This window comes from Lycium ferocissimum, chromosome 4 (assembly GCF_029784015.1).
Source record: "Lycium ferocissimum isolate CSIRO_LF1 chromosome 4, AGI_CSIRO_Lferr_CH_V1, whole genome shotgun sequence".
Taxonomy (NCBI): domain Eukaryota; kingdom Viridiplantae; phylum Streptophyta; class Magnoliopsida; order Solanales; family Solanaceae; genus Lycium; species Lycium ferocissimum.
Window position 1 is genome coordinate 35,920,879 of NC_081345.1, and position 26,649 is coordinate 35,947,527.

Below are 26,649 nucleotides of genomic sequence, written 5' to 3' on the forward strand. Positions count from 1 at the left end.
ATCATTGATATGTGAAAAGAATAGCTTCAATTAATAGCCTGTTTTGACCAAATTTCTAAGGAGCCACAACTATTTTTTGAAAAAAACACTTTTTTTAAAATAAAATAAAATATATTTAAGGTGCTTGATGCAAAAGTACTTTTGAATAACAACATCAACAATCTTTTATGTTATTGGGAAGAAACCACACATTTTGTGATTCCACTCCATTACATCCCTACCCCAATAAAAACAAGAAAGGAAAATTCACATTCAATCAAGAAAATATTATGAAAAGTAGAATTCCACCATGGAAAAAAACAAATTTCCTCTCTTAGAAACAAATATTAAACCAACATAGGATAGAAAATAAAATACATTAACTCCTAGTTTTAGAAGGAAAAGAAGAAACATAATTAGTGCGGCATTAGTTAATTATAGCAATTCTTAAGCCTCTGGGAACTTTGTTGCAAGTGTTAAACCACTAAACTTTCCCTTAATTTTCTTGTTTTTTCCTAATTTCATCTCCATCTACCCCACCAAACTTAAGCCCTTCTTCTCTCTTACTACATTTAATATAAACCCCATTTAATCAACCACACACTCTCATTCTCACTTCTCTTTGTGGGTACACGACTACTGTTCCCTTTGAAAAAAAAAAACATTATAACAATCCTACAAGAAAAAGAAAAAAAACAAAATCAATTTCCTATTCTTTCCTTTTCCCCACACCATAATCAACCTACCCCTTTTCTTTTTTCTTCCCAAATTTCACTTTTTTTTCTTTCTTCCAAGTTGTCCCTAATTTATATATCTTTCTAGGGTTTCTTGGAACATATTTTCAGTGAATCTTGATGGATTCTGAGGATGATATGCATGATGCTAATGATATGGAGTCGGTGGATGAAGATTTTTACAGTGATGGTGATGGTGGGTATGGCGGCGATGGTATGAATAGTGATGATGATGTTGCTGATTATGATTTTATGGATAATGAAACTGATGATTCTGATGACCAAGCTGTTCGTCGTTCTCAGGTACTCAAATTTGTTCTTGATTGTACACAAGAACTGCTACTATGACTTGATCTTGAACTAATTTGGGTGTCTGTTTTGTTTTTACTGCTCATCAATACTTACTGTAAGTTGTAACCTTTATGTAGAGTAGTATAATTCCGTCGTTCAAGATACTGATCTCGAACTAATTGGGGTTCGGTTATGTGAATACTCTTCTGTATTTCATGGTCTATTTGGGTCTGTTTCATTCTACTGCTTATCGATAGTTATTGTTAGTTGTAATCTTCAGATATTGTTATGTTTATGTAGAGCAGTATAATTCAAGGGAATAGTTCTTGGAATTGGGGTATTTGATTTCGATTTGGGTGTGTATTTCAAAGTGAATTTCACTATAAAGCCTGCGCCTTTTTTGTATCCCTAGTATACAACAACAACAACATACCCAGTGTAATCCAACAAGTGGTGTCTGGGATATAGGTAATTAATACTGATTGTAAGTTGTAACCTTAAGAAATTGATATGTATAGGCAGATTAGTAAAATTTAGGTGAGTGGTTCATGGCAATTGGAATCTTTGATTTTGATTTGGGTGTGTTTTTCGAAGTTAATTTCACTATAAAGCCTGCATTTTTTTTTTTTGTTTGTTTTTGTATCCCTCACATATAGGGATAGAATGATTACTGCTTACCAATACTTATTGTAAGTTGTAACCTTCAGAAATTGATATGTGGTTCACTGGAATTGGGGTCTTTGATTTTGAATTGAGTATGTATTTCAAAGTGAATTTCACAATAAAGGCAGCCTTTTTGCATCCCTTCTATATAAGGATAGAATAATTGAGCGCGTGATTCCAAAATTCACTCACTTTTCTTGTCTAAACTGTGGAAAGGCACCACGTGATGAGCAAGTATACGATCTTGATTGATGGGGTTGCGGATTTTGATGAGTCCGGATGTTATGGTTTATGTAATTGTATGCTGGGGCTATTTTCAAAACTTTTTAAAGATACTAGTATATAGATTGTCGGGTTATAGCTGAAATGAACAGTTTATCGTAATCATAATGATTAGTAAATTATTGTGTCAGTATTCTTTACTTGCTTGTTTTGTGGGACAACTATGTTCTTAGCTAGTGATCACTTCGATCTGCTACAAAGGGGCTTCTCTTGAGGTAGAGTTGATTTTCTCTGCTATTACACATTGATGTGATACAAGTAGTCTTCTCTTAATTTAGCTGCCTCTGTAAGAATTCTCATTTTAAATGTTTTTTAAATGCCTTTTGGTTTCTCATTTTTCTTTGTCATTAATTCCAATTCGGTTTTGGATTCACATGCTGCCTTTGCAATCTGCAGAAAAATTATACAGTCTTGAAGGAAGAAGATATACGTCAACGACAGGAGGATGATATGACGACAATTTCTACTCTTCTGTCCATACCAAGAGAAGCTGCCTGTATATTACTTCGACGTTATAACTGGTAAACTGATCCCCCCCCCCCCCCCCTCTCTCTCTCTCTCTCTCTCTCTTAACCTAAGGAGGTAATAGTTTTTCTGTGTGCTGTTGGGTGCTATTACTTGGATTGACATATTTGTCTTCTGTAGCTTTCACTCGATGAGCATCTTTGCAAGTGTTAATTGTGCAATGTTATCATACTACGTTCTTGTGCTTTCCACTTGTATATGAGTTATGACGGACTTGGTTCTCCTCTTGCTTGACTTGTCTCTAAAAGACTAAACAATGATGATTGTAGGAGTGTGAACAAGGTGCATGAGGAGTGGTTCGCTGATGAAGAAAGAGTGCGCAAGTCTGCCGGCTTGTTGGAGGAGCCTGTTGTCCCTCTTTCAAGAGTTAAAGAAGTAAGTTCTCTACTTTTTACCGGAGACTGATTCGCTTTTTGGCCATTTTAACATTTATTGGTGCTGCTGTCTCTTTCTGGTGATCTGAATCTATTTACATTGCTTACTTAACCAAGATATTCTCTCGACAGGTGGTATGTGGGATTTGCTTTGAGAACTACCCTCCTGATGGCATAATATCTGTTGGGTGTGCTCATCCTTTTTGTACTACTTGCTGGAAAGGTTTGTTTCTTCTTGAAGCTTTTGGACACATATATAGTTTTTCTTTACTCTGAATTTGAAAGAAGCGGCTAATTTGATATCCTCACGTTTATTGTCAAATATTTGTTTTTAGTTTATTTAGGGTACCGATCCTTCTCTATTGAAAAGTGTAATCCATTTGGATGTGCAAACCCTAGAACCTTGATATTTCATGAATACTGATGCTTAAATGGTAACCAATGAGGCTTCTAGTGCAGCATTGTGAAGGGAGAACTCTCCATCGCATATGTTATTCAGTTCAAATTCTTACTGAAGAATTTTGGTTGTCTTTTACCTGCTATGTCTTTTATATTCTTGTCTAACAGTTTTTGTTCTTTTTCTGGCAGCTTACATTAGCACATCCATTAATGACGGCCCTGGATGCTTGTCGCTGCGATGTCCTGACCCATCATGCGATGCTGCCATTGGTCAAGATATGATTGATAGGTTGACATCTGGTGAAGATAAGGACAAGTACTATCGTTACCTTCTTAGATCCTATATTGAGGACAATAGAAAGGTAAGTGCCAAGTGCTGTCAGTTTGATGTGTTCTGATTGCTAGGAAAATTAAGGCAAGGCCTTGCATTTAGCTCAACTTGAAAGGTCTCATGTGTTACTCACATGAGGTTCAAATTGTGGTTTTACCGTGCTATGCATATCAGAATGGACATTGCACGATGGTGCAAAAGGATTATTTGTGCCTGTATATGTTGTCCAAGAATTTGATTGTCTGTCATATCACGAAAGAAGTGTTTGATTAGTTGCTTACTCACTCCAAATGCATTTGTTTATTCAGCATGCAATGGGGGAAAATATTAATTTACTCGCCATTACTTTGTCAAGACTGTGACTACGAACAATGCCATAATCAACTAATTGATGTTATTGTGGACTTGTGATCCCCATGATTATTTCGATTGAACCGTTGATAAAGTAACGTTTTGCTGCATATGAATTCCTCCGATATTCTTCGGAATTATATGAATCTGCGGCCCTGAGATCTTTCCAGTGTATTGCGTCTTTTATACATCTGTAAAAACATATATACATGGCTGAGCTGAGGGCAGCAGAAATGAGGTGAATCTAGTAAAGGACCTGCATAAGAATTGGAATGGGGACGCCATCTTTTATGATTTTTTTTTTTTTTTGAAAAAGGTAACAGTTAGTCTATATATCCACAGGTATACTACATCAAAATATGTAGTCCCCCTTCAAAAGTATTACATCTTACATATTGTCCTCCTATATTCCACTAGATTACAACCAATCTAAAGCTGTAGAACTATCTTCTGTTTGACTTAACACCTCCTGTTTACACCAAAAGTAATCAAGAGCTATACAATTCATCTTAAGTTTCTGAATGCTGCTCTGCTTGTCTTCAAAACATCTCTGATTTCTCTCCTTCCATACTGTCCACCAGATACTTGCAGGGACAATCTTCCATCTCCTCCTTCTTTGCTGCATTGCCATCCTTGTTCCAGCTCCTCATCATTTTTTTTATGCTTCCTGGTTTCACCCATTTGATCTTCCTCATACTGATAAAAATTTGCCAGAGCTGGTCTGTCCACTTGCAGTGCAAAAAGAGATGGTTTACTGTCTCTGCTTGCTCTCCACATAAGTAACATCTTGAACAAAGTTGAAATCCTCTTTTCTTCAAGTTTTCATGTGTCAACACTGCCTCCTTAGCCAATAGCCAAGAAAAACAGTTCACCTTTTAAGGAATTTTTGTTTTCCAAATCATCCTCCATGGCCACCCTTCCTCATGTATTCCCAGAGAGTTGCTTAGAGTTCAGTGTTTTGGTCCTTTAGCATTTCTTTTGTGATAAGTAACTACAAAAACTACAAGTCTCATGGTCTTTTATCTCACATGTACAAATTTCTGTTTTTCCTGCTCTCTCTCTCTCTCTCTCTATTTCTTCTAACTTTTTTTTTTTTTTTCCTTCTTTCGTTTGCATTTTTCTTCATTGCATATGGGATATTCAAGATAAGCAATTATTTGTACATAAGCTGTTTAGCTGACATCTGGTATAGATGATCGGTTGATCTTCAAGAAAAAGCTACCTTTTTTGCCACATAAACTTTGTATTATGATGTATACATCTATTCTAAGGATATCCTTGCACATTTATAAATTAACTAATGAAAGAAAAGTATTTGCTGCCATCTGGTATAGATGATCGGTTGATCTTCAAGAAAAAGCTACCTTTTTTGCCACATAAACTTTGTATTATGATGTATACATCTACTATCAGGATATCCTTGCACATTTATAAATTAACTAATGAAAGAAAAGTATTTGCTGCCATCTCTCCTTAGTGGTGTGGATCTTCAAATGGAGTACTTAAATTATCAACTTGAATTGGTTATTGTTTATCACATTGTATTGACATGTCTTTTGTTTGTTGCAAGGGTTCCTTATTCTCTCTTGATAGTACCAGTATTATTTGCCTTATTTGCTACCGGGTGTGATATGTTTGTTTTCTTGTATTCTGTAGACAAAATGGTGTCCTGCCCCAGGTTGTGATTCTGCAATAGAATATGATCTTGGAAGTGGAAGCTATGATGTTACTTGCTGTTGTTCCTTTAGTTTTTGTTGGAATGTAAGACTCCTTTTCACTTTTGTATTAGCTTCATTTTTTAGTTCATGAAACCGTCGTTCTTATGGTACGGTTATTTCCTTCCAGTGTACAGAAGAGGCTCATCGGCCTGTGGACTGTGATACTGTGTCCAAGTGGATTTTGAAAAACAGTGCCGAGTCGGAAAACATGAATTGGTAAGTAGTCGTCTTATGCTGATCGTCCGCTTTTATTTCGTTTTTTCATGTCTCTGTTAGTGTTCCATGAATGATTCTTATGAATTCATTTTATAGAGAGTTTCTGCGTTCTGGTATTTGGTTGGTAATATATTTGTTCTGTTTAAAGCTGGTGCATTTGACAATCCCTTTAAAAAAAGCTGGTGTATTTGATGGTTTGCCTTCTGTTCCTCTCCCGAACAATTAATCTTTTCTGTTTTATATTAGTAACTAATAATAGTACTCTCTCGGTTTAGACCTTTGACACATAAGCAAAATATGTATAACATACCAAAAGTACCTTTAGAATCTTGTAATACTCATGTCTCTTATTCCTGTAAGAGCATGTCTTTAACATTAAAGAGTACCAAATATAGTGAAGTGTCGATCTGCTTGAAATGGACCAAAAAGGAAAGAGTTCCATCTAAAGTGTAATAGAGGAGCATAATACCAATTTTTGCGGGAAGGATTTGAACATTGTAATTGTACTTAGCTGGTGAATATGTAAACATCTAGACACAATGCCTGGTGAATGATTAATATTTCAATTGTATACTTGGAACAAGCAACTGTGGGCTTCTATCTTATTTATTGATTCATAGCATGCATGTTTCTTTTTTTGACAAGGTAAACTTATAACATGAAATATCGAAGCTATGAAGAAGCCCTTGTTGTATCTGATGAACCATTATGATAGCTTAAGAAATAAGAAGAGTAGACATTGTCATAAAAGAGATAGAAAGAAGAGAAGAAGTTTTGGTGAGTGTCTGGGAGAGTATGGGATGTTTGTTGTTCGTACTAAGGAGCCGCTCAAAAAAAAAAAAAAACTAAAGAGCCGCTTGGGCATGATTTGAAATCATGAGATGAAATCATGATGATTTGAAGTTGAAGTTTTTTTTGGACATGCAATTTGGATTTCTTAAGTTGTATTTTTCTTATAGATATAAAAACCCCACAAGTTGTGAAAACCATCAAAACTTCCCAATTTTTATACAATCTTACCAAATGAGCAAGTCATAGTTCATAACAAAATTAAGACGCTGCTAGAAGCCCTTTCTAAAAAATACATCATCAATTGATCAAACTTTAGTTGAATAAAATGGAAAATTGAACATGAGTTGTAGTGTAACTACTCTTTAATATAATCCTCCCACATGGTTGGTAAAAGTAATTTTGTTATAAATATACTACCAACTTGTAGATCTTTTAGTATTTGATATTAATGGTTGGTAAACATGATTGGTAAATATATCTACCAACTTATGGATCTATTTTTACAAAATATAAACTTATGGGTCAACTTTTACATTTAAAAAATTTGAAATCGTGATTTGGAATCCTTCCAAATCATGCCTTTTTGGATGATTTGGGATTTCATCTCATGAGATGAAATCGCATATCCAAACGCCTACTAAGGTCTTTCCTACGACAGCCTATTAAGGAGAGAGGGAGATGATTTTCCTCACTGACTCACTCACTTTGAATCCAAAGAGCACTGATGCAGTAGTGCAAAGAGCCTGATTGGTTATTCTCAATGATGAATCTTCTTCTTTTAAAAAAAATTCCAATAAGTGAGAAGACCTCTCTCTTTGCATGAGCAGAAACATGGGGAGCCTTTTTAACAGTTGAGAGTACGAGCAAAAAGAAGAAAGTTTCAGTGGTGAGTCATCTTTAGAACAGATGAGAGAACATTAATCATCTGTTACTTCAGTTCCCGGAGGCATATAAGTTATGTTAAACACGTTTGGACTTAGGGATGGCAATTAGGGTAGGGCAGGGCGGGGCAGGGCAGGGCAAAGTCATAATAGGGCAGGGCAGGGAAACATATAAACGGGGCGGGGCAGGGCAGGGCAGGGCAAAATTTAATTTTTGAAAATTTTTAATAGGGCAGGGCAGGGTAGGGCAAGAAATGGGTTATAAGTGGGTTGGGTAAAAAATGACTATTTTATTCTTGTTCCTTAGTTTGAATCCACATTTTGAAGCGTCGTTCTTTACTACTAAAAGTATAAGCATGATTGCTTGGAAGTTTGTAAGATTTCTCATTTTGTTATTAAATTCTTATTTTTTAAAATGTGACTTCTAGCATAAATTAAAATCAATATTTTTTTATTATAAAACTAAACTTATGAAGTAAACCCAGTAATAGAACTATTCTATTTGTTTAAGCTTGTACAAAACCTTTCCTATTTATCGCAAAAGTGATCGCCTAATTAACTGATCTTACGATTAACAATATTCATTTAGAAGAAATCACTAAAAAGACATCTACAAAAAGGTGAAATACTACTACTTGCCAGTTATACTTACATCACAAGTTTGTCTTTAGTAATTAAGACAAATCATTTTTTTTTTAACTCAAACATCCCTTCAAGCTTATTTAATTATACTAAAGATGGTTTTGTGTATTCTCATGCTAAACATAGTAAAATATTTAAATTCTAGTTCTATTTTGAAATTTGAATGATCAAAAGAAAAAAATCCAATTTTAGGAACTAATCATTCATCTAATTGTTTTTAAGAAAATATGTCATGCTTCGAAGTGAAAAATAAAGAGGAAAAATGAAAGATAATATAAACGGGGCGGGGCAGGGCAGGGCTTAGCGGGGCAGGGCAGGGCAGGGCAATTTCCTTGAAAAAAGCTAAACAGGGCAGGGCAGGGCGGGTCGAAATCTTAGCAGGTCAAGGCTTGCCCCGCCCTAACCTGCCCTAACCCGCCCTATTGCCATCCCTATTTGGACTTGATTGTATATTGCTTGTGGGAGTAACAGACGTGATGTCATTGGAAATTTAGAAGAGGGAGAGAAGTATAACACGAGAAGCAACTCCCTTGGTGTTTATGAGGATCATTTGGAAGGAAAGAAATAGAAAAGCTTCGGGAGGACTTGACCATTCTTTCCTGCAGACTAGTGGGACTTTTTTGTTCTCTTCTACACTTTTGGAGGACCTTTTGTGTACCACTTACTACAGAGTACTGACAACTATAAAAAGATTTGGGCTTTCAATAATTAACGGAGTTTTCCCTTGCTGTTGAGACAATGCTGAAATAGTTGGGAAAAAGAGTAGCCCCAAGTCTTTGGTCTATTGGTAAAACCGCGACACGTGACTTGTAGGTAGGACACACGTCATGGGTTTGAACCCTGTCGCAGACAGCAGCCTGGTATTCAAGTATAGAACAGTAGACAGGCGGATCCATTATTTACCTAGTTCCGAACCGTGCACCACTGGTCCTCATGAATTTTTCGGTTATCAAAATGAATAGTAGAAAAACAATATGATTATGTTCGAACACTGCCTCGAAGTCATGGACATTTAATGTTGAAGTGCATGACCACCTATTTAAAAGCTTAAGTTGTTAGAGTGGGACATTTTTTATTTATTTATTTATTTATTTTATGTCAACATGACCCCTCACGCGTGATCTGATTTTTTTGGGGTCAAGCGCATGGTTATATTTTGTTTGTTGATTAAAAACGAGACTTGGATTCACACTGGTTGTTTGCTCTAAAACCGTGCTGAAGTAGATGAACCGTGTCACCTTTGGACACGGACGCTATTCCGTTCTCAAAGGAAACACACCTTAGAGATTGAACAACCCCATTATGAGACCAACCAAAAGCAGCCTTTGGTACGTAAGCAGTTAAGGTTTGGAACCCTTGCAACTATGATAGAAAGCCGTTTGCTTGTTGCCAAATCTTTCACCTTTCTTTTGAATCAAAGTAGGTAGCAACTGTTGTATTTTAGTCGGTCGGGTGAAGCGTGCTTTGTTTCTCTCGCGCTTGCTTGCGTGAAGGCTTAGATCCCTTTTTGCTAGGTCCAAAAGCTTCCCAAAAGATCTGATCCAATGGAAATCAAAAGCTTAAGTTGTTAGGTTATTTCTTTTATGTCTACAACACTTAATAATGGGCATATTGTTTTGTCAACGAGTGGATGATGTGTGATACTCATCTGTATCATTTTTATTTGGTGTTTCTTGTTATCTCAATGCAGTGTCGGATTGAAGTAGTTTTTGGTTAATATGTTGAGATCTTATACTTGTTAGATCCCAAATAAAAACAAGCTCATTTGTCTGACATTTAACTTTTTCTTTTGTGGTGATTTTAGGATCTTGGCTAATTCCAAGCCCTGTCCAAAGTGCAAGCGACCAATTGAGAAGAACCAAGGGTGTATGCACATGACTTGTACGCCACCATGTAAATTTGAGTTTTGCTGGTAAGACTTTTACTCCTACATCTATTTCTGTACATTAGACTGTTCATTCTTGAAGTTTACTACCTTCCCTGCAGTCTTTAGGTGGGACCCAAAGGAAAAGAAATATATTTATCAATGAACATTTCTTGACATTCTACATGATAAAATTCTAGACATTATTTCGTGAAGGATATTTCTAGGGCATTCACTGGTTCAGGGTCTTTCTTTGTTTTGTATACATGCTTAGGTAGATGATACTGAATATACTCATTTTGAAGTATTTCATGTGGTTACCAAAAGGTCCTTACTCGTAGTGTTGTTTGATATCTCATAGGTTATGTCTTGGTGCATGGTCAGACCATGGTGAAAGGACCGGTGGATTTTATGCGTGTAATCGCTATGAATCAGCAAAGCAAGAGGGCGTGGTGAGTTTTCCAGTTTGCTCATATTTGGATTGCATTTTATTCTTTTAAATCCCGTTCTTAGTTCTTTAGAAGAAAAATGTTGATCCTGAATGTAGTCAATGATGTCTTATATGCTTATGTACACATTGCTGCATATAGTATGATGAAGCCGAGAGGAGGAGGGAGATGGCCAAAAACTCACTAGAGAGATACACGCATTACTATGAGCGTTGGGCAACCAACCAATCGGTATGGATAATTGTGTCTAAAAATTTGAAGTTCTCGTTTATCTGTAAGTGGGTATTTCACTAATTGGTTTTATTTGTTAGTACTCCCCTTTTCTCTTGTAATCAATTTCACCCTATATCCAAGGATATTTTTAATGGTAAATCTATGAGATTGGTTGATACAGGAAATAGGGAAGATTAGGGGATAGGTGTTTTATTCTTTCAAATTTCTTTAATGTTGGCCTAAAGTTATAATTTACTTCCCAAGTGTTCTATCTTGGGTTGCGGGACATAAAAGTACATTATGTGAGTCTTGCGCCTATGCTGTTGTGCTGCTTCTTTTCTTAGTTATTAGACTCTGTGATAGGGGTGTGCCAACTGTGAAGGTGTTTGCTTCTCTATAGAATTAAAGCAGAAACCATGTTGACATAATGAAAAGGAAACAAGTGAGTTCAGTGGGAGTGTATATGTTTTTCCATAAAGTACACATAGGTAATAAAAATTGTCACTTAAAAGTATTTTCGTACTTGATGCGATCAACGCAGCAAGAGATAATCGGAGCTTGACACCTGCATGGTCTCCTATGTTAATGAACACCAAAATGAATTGCAACTCTACGTTCTATCCCGTGTAGCCACACGAGCTCCCGGTTTATTCATGCCAAGGAAGTTTGATTCTTGTTGATCTTCATCACACATTTCCCATTCACTTTTTGTAAACCTAATATTCCTTGTTTTCCTGATGGCAGTCAAGGCAAAAAGCTATGGCAGATCTGCATCAAATGCAAACTGTTCATGTAAGTATAATCTGTTTTTGCTCACAGACAACAGTTATTCTTGCTACGTTTTTCAGTTATGTGAAGATCTTGAAACTAGGGTGCAGTTGTAACTTTGATCAAGAATATTTTCAAATGTGTCCTCCTTTGTTTGGTGTAATCTAGGCTTGCTGTAGGGTAGTGTGTATTAGAATTGTACTCCCTAGTTTATGTAATATTAACTTTTTGCCTGGTTGTGATTTTGCTCCACATACTATACACAGGCTAAAGAAATGGCAAAATAAGTGTCTCAGTGCTCTTTATCAAAAAAGAAAAGAAAAAAGAAGTTAGCGCTGAAGAATTTGTTTGCTAGAAATGAGTCTTGTTTTTTCATTGCTCTAATGTTATCTCTCGAGGCATAATTTTTTTTTTATTTCCTTTTGATATGTTTTCAATTGTGTTTAATGTAGTTTTGGTTTATCTCTGCAGCTTGAAAAGCTTAGTGAAATACAGTGCCAACCAGAGTCACAATTGAAGTTCATTGTAGACTCCTGGCAACAGGTGAACACTGCAATCTTCTTGACATTTACATTATATAAAACATCAGTTGTCCCAAATGGCATTCCTCTGACGATTAAGTAGTTATAGTATGACTTCACTGAGAATCTGTTCGTGGTTGGTCTAGTCCATCTCAACTTTTCACCCTCGATGTACTGCATATGGCTGCATAGGATATCATCAGCGTCATCTCATTCCCAGTTTTGAATTGGTTTCCTAAACTATGTCGGGGACACTCGATATCCAAAGCTTCTATGAACTTTGGCTACTCGGCCTTCTTATCCATGATAGTGAAGGAGGAGTTTAGGGGGGACGGGTGGGGGGTGGGGTGGTGGTGGATTGCTATTCAGGGATGAGTCCTGGACCATGCATCAGGGTTTGGAGATTTTTCTTTCATGGTTAAGTTCATGCACCATACATCATACCAAAAAACAGATTCAGTCCCTTCTGAATAAATCCTTTCTTTCCCTCGCATTCCTTTCCATGTGAGTCTCACATGAGGTTGCAAAATCAGATGAAGACCGGAAGACAGTTACTGTGCACATCCGTATTTTGCAACAAATTTTCCATCCATAAGGGTTTCCTGTTTGTATATGGTTCTTGATAGCTATTTCCCCTGAGGATTTGGTTGGAAATGAGTATTTTTTTAATGCACCTACTTACGGGGACTGATCCTCTTTACTAGATTTATCTCTTCTTTCCCTTTATAGCATCCCATAAGATGTTCTTTATCAGTTTACTGCGCATAGACATCACATATGCATCCATATATATGGATATGGATATACAATAATAGGTGATGGCATAGAAGTTGTTAAAGGGATTCTCCAAAATGATCCCTACTAAAAATGAAATATTTGCAGTCGTTGATTGCCTTCTCAATTTTATGTTAGAGAACCGTAGTGAACCCACTTCAATATTTTGGTGTATTTCGAGAAGATGGAGGGAACTATCTATCTCCAACTTGTGAATTGTGTATTGTTGTTATTACTCGTGAGCCAATAAGTATTCTTTCTATAAAAGAATAATAGTTGTTTAAAAAGTGGATTATAAAAGTACCTTTTGATGTTGGCAAGCTCTTAGTTTATTTATACGTTTCAGTTATTCTGAACTTGGAAGTGTTCTTTTATTGAGGCATGTAATATTTAGCTAGTGTTCCACTATACAATTTGCAGATAGTTGAATGTAGGAGAGTGTTAAAATGGACCTATGCATATGGTTACTACCTACCCGAACATGAGGACGCAAAAAGGCAGTTTTTTGAGTACGTACAAGGTATTTACAGTTCTCATCATCTCCGTGCCTTATTCTTGGATCATTTTCAGTAAACTTGTCTCATGCTTCTGTTACTTTTCTGTATGCAACATTTTATCTGTACAGGTGAGGCAGAGGCTGGTTTAGAGAGGCTTCATCAATGTGCTGAAAAGGAACTCCAAACTTACCTTAATGCTACAGGACCGTCCAAGGATTTCAATGATTTCCGTACAAAGCTCGCTGGTTTAACAAGGTAATTTATCTTACACAGTTGCTCATAAAATATGTACGTTTCTTCAGCTAAGAGTCGGTCTGCAGAATTACTTCAAGAGTTCTGGTTTGACACTTTTTACTTAAATGTGGTTGTCATTGTAAGATCGCATTGTCCAGGTATATGATTCAGTTCTTGAGAATTGGGCATTTTTTTCCTCATGTGGTTGTTTGTGCTCTTTAAATCCCTAGGTTGCAGAGCAATTAGGTAGGGTCTAGGCTTGTCCAATGAAGTTTGACAGTTGGTGGGTTGTGAATTGTGATGGGTCATAACCAGTGGTGCTTCGATTTAACTTTTGAAAGAAAAAGTGTTTGTGAGTTATTCTTCTTCAGCCAGATTAATTCTAGACTTAGCAAACATGTGATAGCTAGATTGCACTCTGCATTTAAAACCTCAATTGATCGTAAAACACTTCTTTTTTATGTGGTCCTCCCACGCTCCAACCGCTGCCTCTTCCCTGCGAACATCATCCCCACTTCCATTGAAAAAAGGAGGAAAGCCTGTGTTCAGAGAATGTAAATTGGAGGGGTACCAAACATGAACTAGGATTTTTGCCTAAGCTGCAAGTCCACCTCTCAAATATGTGGAAATAGTTTATATCGATATATATATATTAACAATTTAATGCAGCTGTTCTTCTAATTGTAACAGTGTCACCCGAAACTACTTTGAAAATCTGGTTAGAGCATTGGAGAATGGTCTTGCTGATGTGGATTCCCAAGGTGCTTGTAGTAAGGCACCCAGCTCAAAGAACGTAACTGGGAGCAGCAAGGGCAAAGGAGGAGGTCGGGGTAAGAACTCCGGGCGGACATGAGGGCCAAGCAAATATGATGACTGGTATACTGGGATTTTGAGGGGATAAAATGATGTTCAGATGGGGAAGTTAAAGAATCTACTCAAAGATGGGAAAAAGAGGGGTTGATCCCCTCTAATTGAAGCCGATTGTCAGAGAACCGTATAGGTAAAAAGAACCCCTGGAAAATGAAGTTTGCTCCTGTGCATCTTCAAGGGGCAATTAAATTTATGGTTCTGTTGTAAATAGTCTGTGATAGAGTTAGGTGCAGAACTATTCAACTCAACTCATCTCTTCTTTTTGGGGGAGTGGGCGGTGGCTGCAAACAAAACTGTGCTATGTTGTTCTTACTGGTGGACTTGTGTATAAGGGTTCCTTGTGTGTATATATAATGATAAATGTTGCTTATATTACATTGTTTTTAGAATTTGCTCTAAATCTGTCTCTCCATGGTTATAGTTTCATAGCCTTACTGAGATAATCCTTTGACGTATTTGAGTAGCATGCCAGTATTTTTTAACTGATCTTCAGTATGTGTTCATTACAACTAGTAATAACGATTTCTAGAGCTTTTTCTGGGAGAATTGACTTATTTTAGGGAAAATATTTTCTTGAAAAATGTGTTCCATTGTTTGGTTGGAGAGTAAAAAGTATTTGTTGGAAACGGTAAATTTTAGACTGATAATACTGTGAGCAAATCAGATATTGATTTTACGGAAGTTTTGAGTTTTAGAGATCGATAATAGTGTTCTAGTACGAACAGAAACTAAGAGGCGAAACAAAAGTTTTCTGGTCACCATCTTTCAATTACTCAATGAAGTACTAGAATGTTATTTTATTATTGATAAGTCATTCCCAAAATAATCTTTTGTCGTTAATATTAAGAACTACTAGCCTTGTAAAACAGAAAAGGTGAAGCAGACAAGATATATGTATATATAGTCTTGCTTAATGAAGAAGTGGAACAAAACCCTGTATATTTCTTAGCCATTTGTTTTTCTTTACAAATCTTTTTCATCTTCTTGTCAAGTGTATATGAGAAAAGCTCAAAGAATACTGGAAGAGTGTTAATTTTTCAATTGCATGGATTTGTCTTTGAAAAGTCTCATGCTAAGTGCATTAAGCATTGCTTTTGAGTATTGGCGTGAACCCATCTTCCAATCCGTGCCTGTTGACATCATCACCTTGAAATCTTGGTAACTTATCCTTCCGTCCTGTATATTTAATTAGCAAAATGAAGCAACCAAAATAAACATAATGGTATAGAATTTAACTTCTATATACACCGGCGATACAACAATTTTTATATTATTAATGCAATTAGTCAATTGAAAAATAAGGCAGAATTACGGATGTGTTTGGTATGGATTCGAATTTTCTCATGCTTGGTTGGTCATAATATTTATCTAGGAGAAGAAGCTTCTTAACAATCAGGAGAATGGCTTTCCTAGTGGCTAGTGGGAGTCGGGAAAACAAGATCCATACGTGGAATTCTAGCTTATTGTCTCCTCTCAGCCCCAACGCTCTCAACCCCCACCCCGAATTTTCTCATGTTTGGTTGGTCATAATATTTATCTAGGAGAAGAAGCTTCTTAACAATTAGGAGAATGGCTTTCCTAGTGGCTAGTGGGAGTCGGGAAAACAAGATCCATACGTGGAATTCTAGCTTATTGTCTCCTCTCAACCCCAACGCTCTCAGCCCTCACCCCTTGACCACTCTATCTTCAGCAACCCTAACCCTCACTTCCCAACTCACTTTTCCTAGATTACATAAATGCGCTTGAGATAATATTTTTTTTGCTTACTTACTAAATACCAAATAAGTAAAAATAAGTAAGAAAACCACTTATTTTTCAAAATTTTCATAGAAAACATTTTCCTCCATACCAAACACGCCGTACATGTTAAAACATAAAGGTTAATTAATTACCTTATCTAGATCAGCATCACATATGATGTCATTGATAACTTGATCATTTTTGGGGCCAAGAGGATCATCAAACAAAGAGACTTTCAAGTCTTCAAACTCAATATATCCACTTCGATTCTTGTCAAAATGGAGGAATGCTTGGCGGAGATGATCATCATTGCTTAGCCTCTGTAAGTGTACAGCCATTGTCACAAATTCCTCACAGTTCAACATGCCATTTCCATCAACATCAGCCTAACAAAACGAAATTCCTTAATTAATTACAAGGTAAAAGAGTATTTGTAGAATTAGGAGAAATTAAAGCTTACAGCATCCATTAACAATTGGACTTCAGGTTCAGCAACAGTTTGCCCCATCATATGTAGACCATCTTTGAGCTCTTGGAAGCTTAGGTTCCCATTTTTGTCAGTGTCCATCATATAGAACATTTGTTTTATTCCGTGAACTTGATCTTGTGGTAAGTTATCTGCTACAACCTGTAAATATGTATGTACACTTTTGTTATGAAATAAAATTCCACATCGTTACACGTGCATATATGTTATACAAGAAAATAAGGAACTCACTCTCAAAACTTTCTTCTTGAATTTATTCATCAAAGTGAATTGCTTAATCTTGGATCTGACGCCTTCTCCCAAGCAAACATTAGACACCTTATCAGCATTCTGTATCCAGTGATGTTCTAATTTGAACATCAACGCAGTTGACCAATTAGTTTGAATTTGCAATTAAGTCCTAATCTTTCAGGATCAAACATAATAAGACAACTAAGACGACGTGTGAACAATTACTACTATATGCCACTAATAGTTTAAAAAAATTGAAGACAAAGTAGCTAATAGTTTTAAAAAAAAATTGAAGACAAAGCAGGTTATGGTTATCTGCTACACCAGAATAAAATAAGCTGATAGTATGAACATTTATCGACAATAAAAGTACTTACCAAGGACTTCTTCAACAGTAAACCTGTTATAAGGATTAGCATCAAGCATTCCTTTAACAAGGTCCTTAGCTTCATCAGATACTCTTGGCCATGGATCTCTGTTGAAATCTATTGTTCCCTTCACAATTGCGTGTGCAATTCCTTCTTCGGTTTCTGTGCTAATCACACCCCATAAATCAAGGAAACACAATTAGACTATTCATCACAAGTCATAGTAACAAGTCAATCAACTAATTTAATTAAGTTTAATTGGTGAACTTTTATATACCTTTAGTGCTTTTATATAATAAGGACCTATCAGTTGTAAGTTACCTGCCCAAAAAGGGGGAACGCCACACAACAAAATGTAAAGAATAACGCCAGCACTCCACACATCAACTTCTGGTCCATAATTTCGTCGAAGAACTTCTGGAGCCATGTAATATGGACTTCCTACTATTTCACCAAATCTCTGACCTAACCATGAAAAAATAAATAAGTTTTAAGTATAATGCATCGATGGCATAAAAATTACATAACCAAGTCACTTAATTATAAGACAATTACAGGTAAAATTTCTGCCACAACACATTAGTTGATAACCTCATAAAATGGATAACTAACTTGCTATAACAGGTTAAAATACATATATAGGTAGTTTAAAAGATCATTACATTGTCAGCGATACAACTTAAAGTCCAAAATAAATAAACAAAGAATGTTCAAACACTTTAATACTGGATATGAGCCCTAGTCTTAAATTCCAAATACTTACCAGGTTCAAAGAAAATGGAAAGGCCAAAATCAATGGCCTTTAGTTGAGCATTTTCATTTGCATTGGCATATAAAAAGTTCTCAGGTTTGAGGTCCCGATGAATTACACCATGCTTATGGCATACCTATCACCAAGCATAAATGATTTTGTTTAGCATTTGCAAAATAACCCAGTATGTAATTAAGCGTGGTATAGTTATACCATCAATTTTTTTTTTTACCTGTTATAGCAGGTAACTTGTCTTATTTTCAAGACTATAAAAAAGGGCAGCCCGGTGTACTAAGCTCCCGCTATGCGCGGGGTCCGGGGAAGGGCCGGACCACGAGCGGTTTATCGCAGCCTTACCTTGCATTTCATGCAAGAGGTTTTTCCCATCGCTCGAACTCCGTGACCTCGGTCACGTAGAAGAAACTTTACCAGTTACGCCAAGGCTCCCCTTCATTTTCAAGACTATAAATTTCATATTTTAAAAAGCTTACCTAGATTTGGATGATCTAACAGCGTTAAACATACTTTGCCCGACGAATAAAAGAAGGAATTAATTAATTAACTACCTGGACAACTTCAAGAATGGTATTGGTAACACGAGCAGCAGCTCTTTCAGTATAATGTCCTTTTGCAACAATTCTATCAAAGAGTTCACCTCCTTCACAAAGCTCCATCACAAGGTAAACAGCTTCCTTATCTTCATAAACTTCCTTGTAGCTAACAATATTAGGGTGTTTAGGCAAATGTCTCATAATAACCACTTCCCTTCTCACATCCTCCACATCTATCTCTGTCCTCAACTTGCTCTTTGCTATTGTCTTACATGCCACATTCTCTCCACTTAACTTGTCTACACATTGGTATGTTATCCCAAACTCCCCTCTTCCTAACTCCTTCCCAAACTCATACCTATATATAATTAGGAAATAGATTAACAAAAAGTAAGAAAATAGGCTTTAAGGCCTGCAGTGACATATGTAGGATTTTCACAAATGGAGTTAACATTTGAAAAAAAGGTACAAATGAATAAATCACTAGTATAATTTTTGTTGAAGAGATTGTTTGTATACTGCTATGGAAAATGCAACAAATTCCTTTATGATAGTGATAGAGTCAAAATTTTCACTATGGAGAGTCAAAATATAAAGAATTATAGAATAAATGCAAGGAAAAGTAAAGGGGATTCAACATATGGTGTGTGTAATTTTTTAGAGAAAGAGTGTCAATTGACACCACTTGAATAAGTTCAAAATACAAGTAAACTATTGTGTACTGAAAATTAACTTAGCAACTCTTTCTAAGCATGCATGAATTTACAGAGTTAAAATTAAAGAAGACTATTTAGAATAGTAGTCTTATTTCGCGTTGTTCCATTAAATTTAAAACATAAAAATTACTAGTATTTATATTAAGGTTGAAAATAACTTTTTTTAAAGAGATATTATCCTTATACAGTTTAGGAAAATATACAAGGAAAGAAAGCCATTGTATAGGGGAAAATTAACTTAGCTGCTTCTCACAAAATTGCATGAGGAAGATGCCTAACCAGAGTAGTCTTTTCTTATTTCATAAACGTTTCAAACCAAAATTCATATTTATATTTAAATTCAAATTTTATATAAAATATCTTTTAATATATAAAGCGTTCAAACTCATCAACCTTTCCCGTGGGAGACGATAATCGAATGACTTCGTATATATTACAAACTATCAAACAGCAACGTACGTACCTCTTGTAAATGTCATCGCCTGATGGATCCTTCACGACAGTTATTGGCCTTGAGAATTTCTGGGATTTAGGCACGGATGTCCGACTGCTGTTCTTGGAACATGTTTCTTGATCTATAGGAGTAGGCCGCATTTTGGTCCTCTTTAAGAAACTGGCATTTTGTACAGACATGCAGGTTCCCATTTTTTTGGGATGTCAATTAGATTATATTTTTGTGGGTATGTTTTTTTATTTGTTGGAGTTTAGGTTACTAGCTTGAACATCCCAAAGGGAAACAAAAGATCAAAAGATCATGAAATGCAGTGAAGGAAAAACAATCAGAGAGAAGAGAGAGAAAGAGAAGGAGGAAGGAAGAGGGAGAGAATTAGGAAACCCTACTTTTATGGGAGGCAGTTGATCAAGTATTAAGCTAATTAATGTATTATGTTGTTTTTTATTAACTTTTTTTGGTTAAAAATATGTTGTTTTCCCCGGTTTTGTCTCAGTCCCTTTGACCAATTTTCTCTTGTGGCATACAAATGCAGAGGAAATGGTGGGGAAAAAAAAACACAATAAAAATGTCGTCGAGAATATATGCTCATTCGTCTCATTTAGGGCTGTTTTAGCTAAGGAATTTGGTGTAATATGTATTACAAGTATTTGAAATAAAATAATACTTTTAAAAGCATGCATGTGATCTAAATTAACGAAGGGTTCTAATTTATTTTTTATCCTTTTTTATTTTTCCTTTTTTAGACTCTACCTAACTGTAATTGCTTGTATTTTTTTCCATTTTTTATTTTATTCATAGTGTTAATATTCTAATATTTGAAATTCTCTCTTAGAAAGAATGAGTCATTCGACGTTGTGAATTAGGAGTATTTTCCTTTTCTTTTGAATTATAGGAGATTTACTTATATTACGCTTTTCCAAACTTCCTTCGTAACGTTGGAATTTGACATAAGAGTATTATGTTAAATTTTTTTTCTTTTGGATTTTGAATTTAGGTTATATTTTCGATTTTAAAAATATTTGTCGAATTGACGTTATTTTGTATAATTCAAAAGCATTATATTTATAAATATTCTTTTTTTGTCAAAATCCAATCTCATGATGTTCTCACAAAAAAATGCTTTTAAGTTTTATAATCAATTAAAATATTATTAATTTGAAATTCATATCAATTATTTTTTACAATATTAGTTATAAATATATGATTATTAATTAACATATTTTCAAGAAACAATGCATTATTAAATAAATAATTCAATGTCATTTATATATGCACATATTTTTTAAATATTAATTTTAAATTTTTTATAATTAAATTTTATTTTTAAATTAAACTACCGTGTAATTACACATATCTATACTTTGGATTAATTGCGCGGTAGTGGTAATTACAAATCATGTGTAATTACTTGTTACTAGGGTAGTAATTACACCAAAATTAGGCTTTCAAACAGGCTCTTAAGGTTTAGCTAAGGATATATTAAGGAAATAAAATACTTTTAAAAGCATGCATGTGATCTAAATTAACGAAGGGTTCTATCCTTTTTCCTCTTTGACTCTACCTAACTGAGCCCTTTATACATGTGCATGATCTCTTTGATATCGACAGGGGAGACATGGATTATTATCTACTGCTTTTCCATTTTAATGGGCCAGTCGAGTCGTTTTGTATAATTCAAAAGCTAGAAAATGCGAATTGACAAATTCATCCCATTTGCACCAAGTTGCACCATCTCTATACTTTGGAAATTCTATTGTTACAGAAAAAGGCTCGAAGAAAGAGGTCACAAATTACAAAGGGGCAAGTATTGCAATACTGTAGGTGGATTTAGAATTTTTTTTTACTCCAATCTGGTGTTTACACCAAATCATATTAATTTTATCAAGTGATCAGTAATAAAATTAATGTGAGAATGTAAATTGATTATGTAATACTAGTAGATTGATAAATACATATATTATATATGTACTTATTAGGTTGATTTAATTATAGAATGTGAGTAAAGAGCCGTTTGAACATGATTTGAAATCATGATGATTTGAAGTTGAAGTTTTGTTTGGACATGCAATTTGGATTTCTTAAGTTATATTTTTTCTTATAGACATAAAACTCCACAAGTTATGAAAACCAACAAAACTTTTCAAATTCTTATACAATCTTACTAAATGAGCAAGTTATACTTCATAACAAAATTAATACGCTACTAGAAGGCCTTTCTAAAAAATACAACATTAATTGATCAAACTTTAGTTCAATAAAATGAAAATTGAACATGAGTTATAGTGTAACTACTCTTTAATACAATCCTCCCACATGGTTGGTAAGAGTAAATTTGTTATAAATATACTTCCAACTTGTAGATCTTTTAATATTTGATATACATGGTTGGTAACATGATTGATAAATACATATACCAACCTATGGATCTATTTTTACAAAATATAAACTTATGAGTCAACTTTTACTTTAAATTTGAAATCATGATTTGGAATCCCAAATCATGCCTTTTTGGATGATTTAAGATTTCATCTAATTATGAGACGAATCGCGTGTCCAAACGCCTACTAAGTTTTTTGTAAATTTTGACCTGTGATGGAATTTGAGTTTTTGTTTTTCTCTCTCCTTCACTATTGAGTTCCCACATTCGTTGTGAGATAAGTATTGATCTCTTTATATGGTCTTGAACAATCATAACCTCATGAACTCGCTTTTGGAGTATAGTTAGGTCTAATATCTGGTTCTTTATCATGGTATCATAGTTAGACTCATTCGATTCTCTTGATTTATTTTATTTTGGACCCCTATTTTATATTATTCCAGTCCTAGACGTGCTGAGAGTTTCCCACATCAATTGTTAAAGGTGAGTATTTGATCTTGTTATATGCTCTTGGACAACACTTATCTTATGGGCTAACATTTATGATTGAGTTAGACTCAAAATCCATTTCATAATTGCCATTTAGTTACTTCCAGGATTCGTACAAATTGAAACATCAGGGGGGTTCAATGACCCTCTTTTGAAAGTTAGGGAGTTCTCCGTAAATCACCTCTTCTCCAAAAATTAGCAATTTCCTCTTTTATGCAACTATCTCGGGAGACTCGAATCAATCATCATCTTCTTCTTCTACATTTGCTCTCTGTTTCTGTTTCGATTCGTGAAAAGAATGGCGTTTTTGCTCAACAAAACAGCCTTATCTAAGCTTCGACTCAATCCTCAGGTTTTATTTCACTCCTCATTTGATTTTTCCTTTTTACATGCGTATATCAACTGTTCGACGATTTGTTCCAATGAAATCTCTCTGTAGAAAACCGATGAATCTTTGATGCTAGCACGACGTGGGATCCATATCGAACCTGGGGCTCGCGAGAAGGCTGTGAGTACTTCCACTTTCCCCTTTTTCCAATTAACCTTTTTTTTTATTTTTTTAACTTCAAAGATCCAATTTCACATTGAATTTAGATTTGAAGCTTTACTTAGGATGGTTCAGATTAGCGGCAATCTCTGGTTTTAGTAAACATTTGTTGAGCGATGAGGTTTCTATTAGCGATTGAGTGCTTTTTGAAGAGAACCCTATTTTCTGTAGCCTCTCCATTTTTTTATGCACCACTTATATTCAGAAAAATATTTCCCACCACATCTAACTTTACAAAAAAAAAAAACCTTTGGGGATAGCTCAAGCTCGCAAGCTGGGTATTCTGTACTAGCTCGGCGAGTTTTTTTGAAGAAAGGAACTGGAAGATATTTATAGAAGTAGTAAAGAAAATTTGAACTGATAAAAAGATATTGGGAGCTTTCTTTTAATTATTCTGTGTAACTAGAAGGAGTCTAGCTGATTGATCGGTAGTCTGTTGTACCCCCAAGGCTGCTAGGGGACATAGATACACTGCATCCTATTCATCATTGTGCCAATAATCATCTAAATTCAAACAGCTGATTTGTTAAATCCTCCTTATCGGGAAAAAAGCAGGTGAATTGTTAAAATCGCTTGGTGTAGTTTCTGCACTAAAAAGTGTACTTGTGAATTTTTTCCTTTTAATTTGGATGGCGTAGTTTACTAAGTTGAAATGCTTATGAATTTTAAATATCTATGCGAATCATTTTTAAGATAAAAGACTGTCTATTTTATTGAGGGTGCAGGTCGTGTTGCAATAGTGGCAATGTGAAATTTGCAGTTACATTCTTTCTTAGTGTAGTGGTATGCTAAAAAGCAAGAAAAAAATTGTGCAAAATGACATTACACAGAGTGTCTTCCATGTTACAACATATTAAAGAAGTATCAGATGTATTTCCTATAGCTTGGTCTACAACATTTTTTTGGGAAGCTTTTCCCATAAATAAACTTTTTTTGAGACGATCTATATTTTATCAACTCCTGTGTACGTTGTTTGGGATGGGACTGATTTTCAAATCCAATTGTGCGTCCAATATGTGTGCTTGAATGAGCAATACTTGTCAAAATTAGGTACGTGTGTGTGCGGTGTGACCGCTTGAAGCATGAGCTTTGATGTTTCCGCGTGCATGATTTATGCTTTAGTTGAGTTAACATCTGACTGGCTTGCTCTCGATTGCAAACTTATTAAATTCCCTTTGACGGATTTATCCAAAAATAACTAAATTTCCTTTAGCAAAATGCTGTAAGCTATTAATTCCACCAATAGGATCTCCTTTATTTTGTACTTGTTTAATTGTTTCCACCAGTAGCTTTTCTTTTTGCTCCATTCTGTTTTTAACTCATCTGCTTTATCCTTGTCAATTCTTATTTTTGGCAGCTCTTGGCAGCGGATCCCTCCTTGAAACGCTTTAAATCACATAAACAGAGTGTACGAACCCTCAAAAGGGTGGGAGATGTTCTAACTATTGTTGTAGTAGCAGGTTTGTTGTTCACCACATATTGGATTCACTTTATTTATTTTTCTGTGAATGTAGCTGTAAGGGAGAAGGGTATGTACTGCAGAGTTGGTGAAGTTGTTACTTTCTTCATGACACCCCCTTGGCTGCGCATGTTCCTCAAATTGAGTCATGCAGGCCAACGTTGACTCATAATTCCATTCTTTTGGGGTTAGGAGCAGAGTATCTGTACTAATGTCATAAAACTATTTCTTTTGTACAATGATTATTTCATCCAATCCCTCAAACCAAACGATTCCCAAGAGTTATTTCATTTTTTAAGGAAGCTCCTCCTGTACTATATGCTAGACTCCCTTCTTTTATAAGATAATTACTGTCTTCTCCTTGGGACCTTGGCCCTCTCAGATGAATTTATTTGTGCTTGATAGGGACATATATAAGAAAAGTGCAGGACATGATAACATGGAAGCGTCGTAAAATTGTCTGATTCTAAATTATCAAAAGAAAAAAGAAAAACTAGGAAGACAACCGTGTCCTATCCATTTTTTTGACTAGCCAGTGCCTTGGGGGCTTAGGGCACATTTCAAGGCACTAAATAGACGAGACATAAAAAAAGGAGTGTAAAGAAATTGTCAATGTAGGTTTTAGAAGCAGAAGAAGAAGGTAGTAAATCATATCCCATTTCAGTCCCATGGAATAACTGCTTTAGGATTTTTAAAAAGGGTGCAGCTTTCTGTCACCAGCTGGCAGCTGCTGCTTCTTTTTTTACTTTTTTGGGCCTATGGTGGTTGGAATATATAAATATACTGCTTCGCATTCTAGTGTATTTATCTTTTTCTGGTGTGGGGCAGGAGGGAAACTTGGAAAGGAATGTGTAATTGTTCTGAAGGCACAATGTATAATGTATTTATCATATCAGTTGAATATGATTCTTTTCAATAAGATTGTGAATCTCCCTGTATAATTCTGATGAAGGTTTCTTATGCCCCTCTTTTCTCCAACTTATAGATATGGAAATAAGAGTGATCATAAGAGTCAGGATAACACTGCGATTTTTGCTTATTGTTGACTTGTGGCTTGTTATAGATGTCAGTGTCAACACAACTTGGTCTGACTGTAGTGACACCGTGTCACTAATAGTCTTGCTACTCTACATTAGTTTTTAGTTTTGTTTTCGACGATAATTAGATCCATGTCATTGGTTTCTCAGTCATATACTTCCATGACATTGAAATGCTTTAGAACCTTCTGCTATTACCTATTATCCCCCAACAAAGGGAAAATAAGAACTTTAAAGCCTTCTGCTATGTTGACTTACATCCAGGTCTTGTTCAAAGGCTATATGTTCTATGCAACATCTGATATCAGCCTCCCTTTGCTGCTCATAGGGGACTACATGATCTACACTGCTCTTAATATAATTTGCAATGATCAGTTTCCAGCCTTCATAAGTATTGGCTTCTCATTCATGTTTGAAGCTATTGAAAGAACATTAGAAGCTTCTGCGCTGTTGATTCATATCAACTCGTGTTATTCAGAAGCTATTAATTATGTTTATTGCAAGCATCTTTACTGTTCAACGGTCTGTTATTTACTAACTTCAGAATCCTGAAAAAAGCTGTTGTACTTACTTTTCTATTGAATGCTAGTATTTTTGGAGCAAGGTAATTCCCGCATCTGAGGGGTGGTCCTTATACCCTGCTGGCTTATTTTGCCTGCAATTTGCAACAATCGATATTGGATCTGTTTATAAGTTTCACCATTTTCTGTTGAATGCTAATACTTCTGAACCCGCCATTCTGATCTTCCTAATTTATTTACAGGATGTTGTTACGAGATATATGTGAGAGCTGTTATGCGGGAAGAAGCAAGGAAGCAGGCAGAAGGAAGTGCATAATGCAGATCATTCTGTTTTTGCATATCTTCACTGCCTTTATTCTTCGAAACATGAGGAGAATGGGATAATGAAGGTTGAAAATCTTGATACTAAGTACATGAAACTCAGTGTTTTAACTTTTCTTTGGGTTGGTTGTATGAAAATAAGATGGCTCCAAGCACTTGAGGCTGCATTCAACGCCAAGAACTTTGCATGCAAATTTTGGTTTTATTTGAACTTAATGTTTGAATGCTCTAA

At 35.4% G+C, this 26,649-nt stretch overlaps 3 protein-coding genes across 4 annotated transcripts; 2 read left to right on the forward strand and 1 right to left on the reverse strand.

The window, feature by feature from the left end:
* The first annotated feature begins 696 nt into the window (after positions 1 to 696).
* Positions 697 to 14,743, forward strand: LOC132052606 (probable E3 ubiquitin-protein ligase ARI7). 2 transcript variants are annotated; one of them, XM_059444219.1, is made up of 15 exons: positions 700 to 1,016; positions 2,346 to 2,470; positions 2,744 to 2,849; positions 2,981 to 3,071; positions 3,437 to 3,609; positions 5,586 to 5,690; positions 5,775 to 5,863; positions 9,983 to 10,090; positions 10,404 to 10,494; positions 10,633 to 10,722; positions 11,449 to 11,496; positions 11,944 to 12,015; positions 13,188 to 13,287; positions 13,393 to 13,519; positions 14,189 to 14,743. In XM_059444219.1, the coding sequence occupies exons 1-15, from the start codon at positions 834 to 836 to the stop codon at positions 14,349 to 14,351; spliced, it is 1,671 nt and encodes a 556-aa protein (XP_059300202.1). In that variant the 5' UTR covers positions 700 to 833; the 3' UTR covers positions 14,352 to 14,743. The 2 variants fall into 2 exon arrangements, with proteins under 2 accessions (XP_059300203.1, XP_059300202.1); XM_059444220.1 differs by lacking the exon at positions 10,633 to 10,722 and having other exon boundaries at positions 697 to 1,016.
* A 500-nt stretch (positions 14,744 to 15,243) lies between these two features.
* On the reverse strand, positions 15,244 to 20,067 carry LOC132054654 (calcium-dependent protein kinase 24). The gene is made up of 9 exons (XM_059446630.1): positions 19,676 to 20,067; positions 18,512 to 18,854; positions 17,958 to 18,081; positions 17,516 to 17,659; positions 17,204 to 17,356; positions 16,827 to 16,942; positions 16,569 to 16,736; positions 16,261 to 16,494; positions 15,244 to 15,544 (listed from the first exon to the last, which is right to left on the reverse strand). The coding sequence occupies exons 1-9, from the start codon at positions 19,855 to 19,857 to the stop codon at positions 15,398 to 15,400; spliced, it is 1,611 nt and encodes a 536-aa protein (XP_059302613.1). The 5' UTR covers positions 19,858 to 20,067; the 3' UTR covers positions 15,244 to 15,397.
* A 2,752-nt stretch (positions 20,068 to 22,819) lies between these two features.
* On the forward strand, positions 22,820 to 26,649 carry LOC132054655 (succinate dehydrogenase subunit 7A, mitochondrial-like). Its single transcript, XM_059446631.1, has 4 exons — positions 22,820 to 22,884; positions 22,972 to 23,040; positions 24,437 to 24,539; positions 26,339 to 26,649. Exons 1-4 carry the CDS (start codon positions 22,831 to 22,833, stop codon positions 26,410 to 26,412), a joined length of 300 nt encoding a protein of 99 aa, XP_059302614.1. The 5' UTR covers positions 22,820 to 22,830; the 3' UTR covers positions 26,413 to 26,649.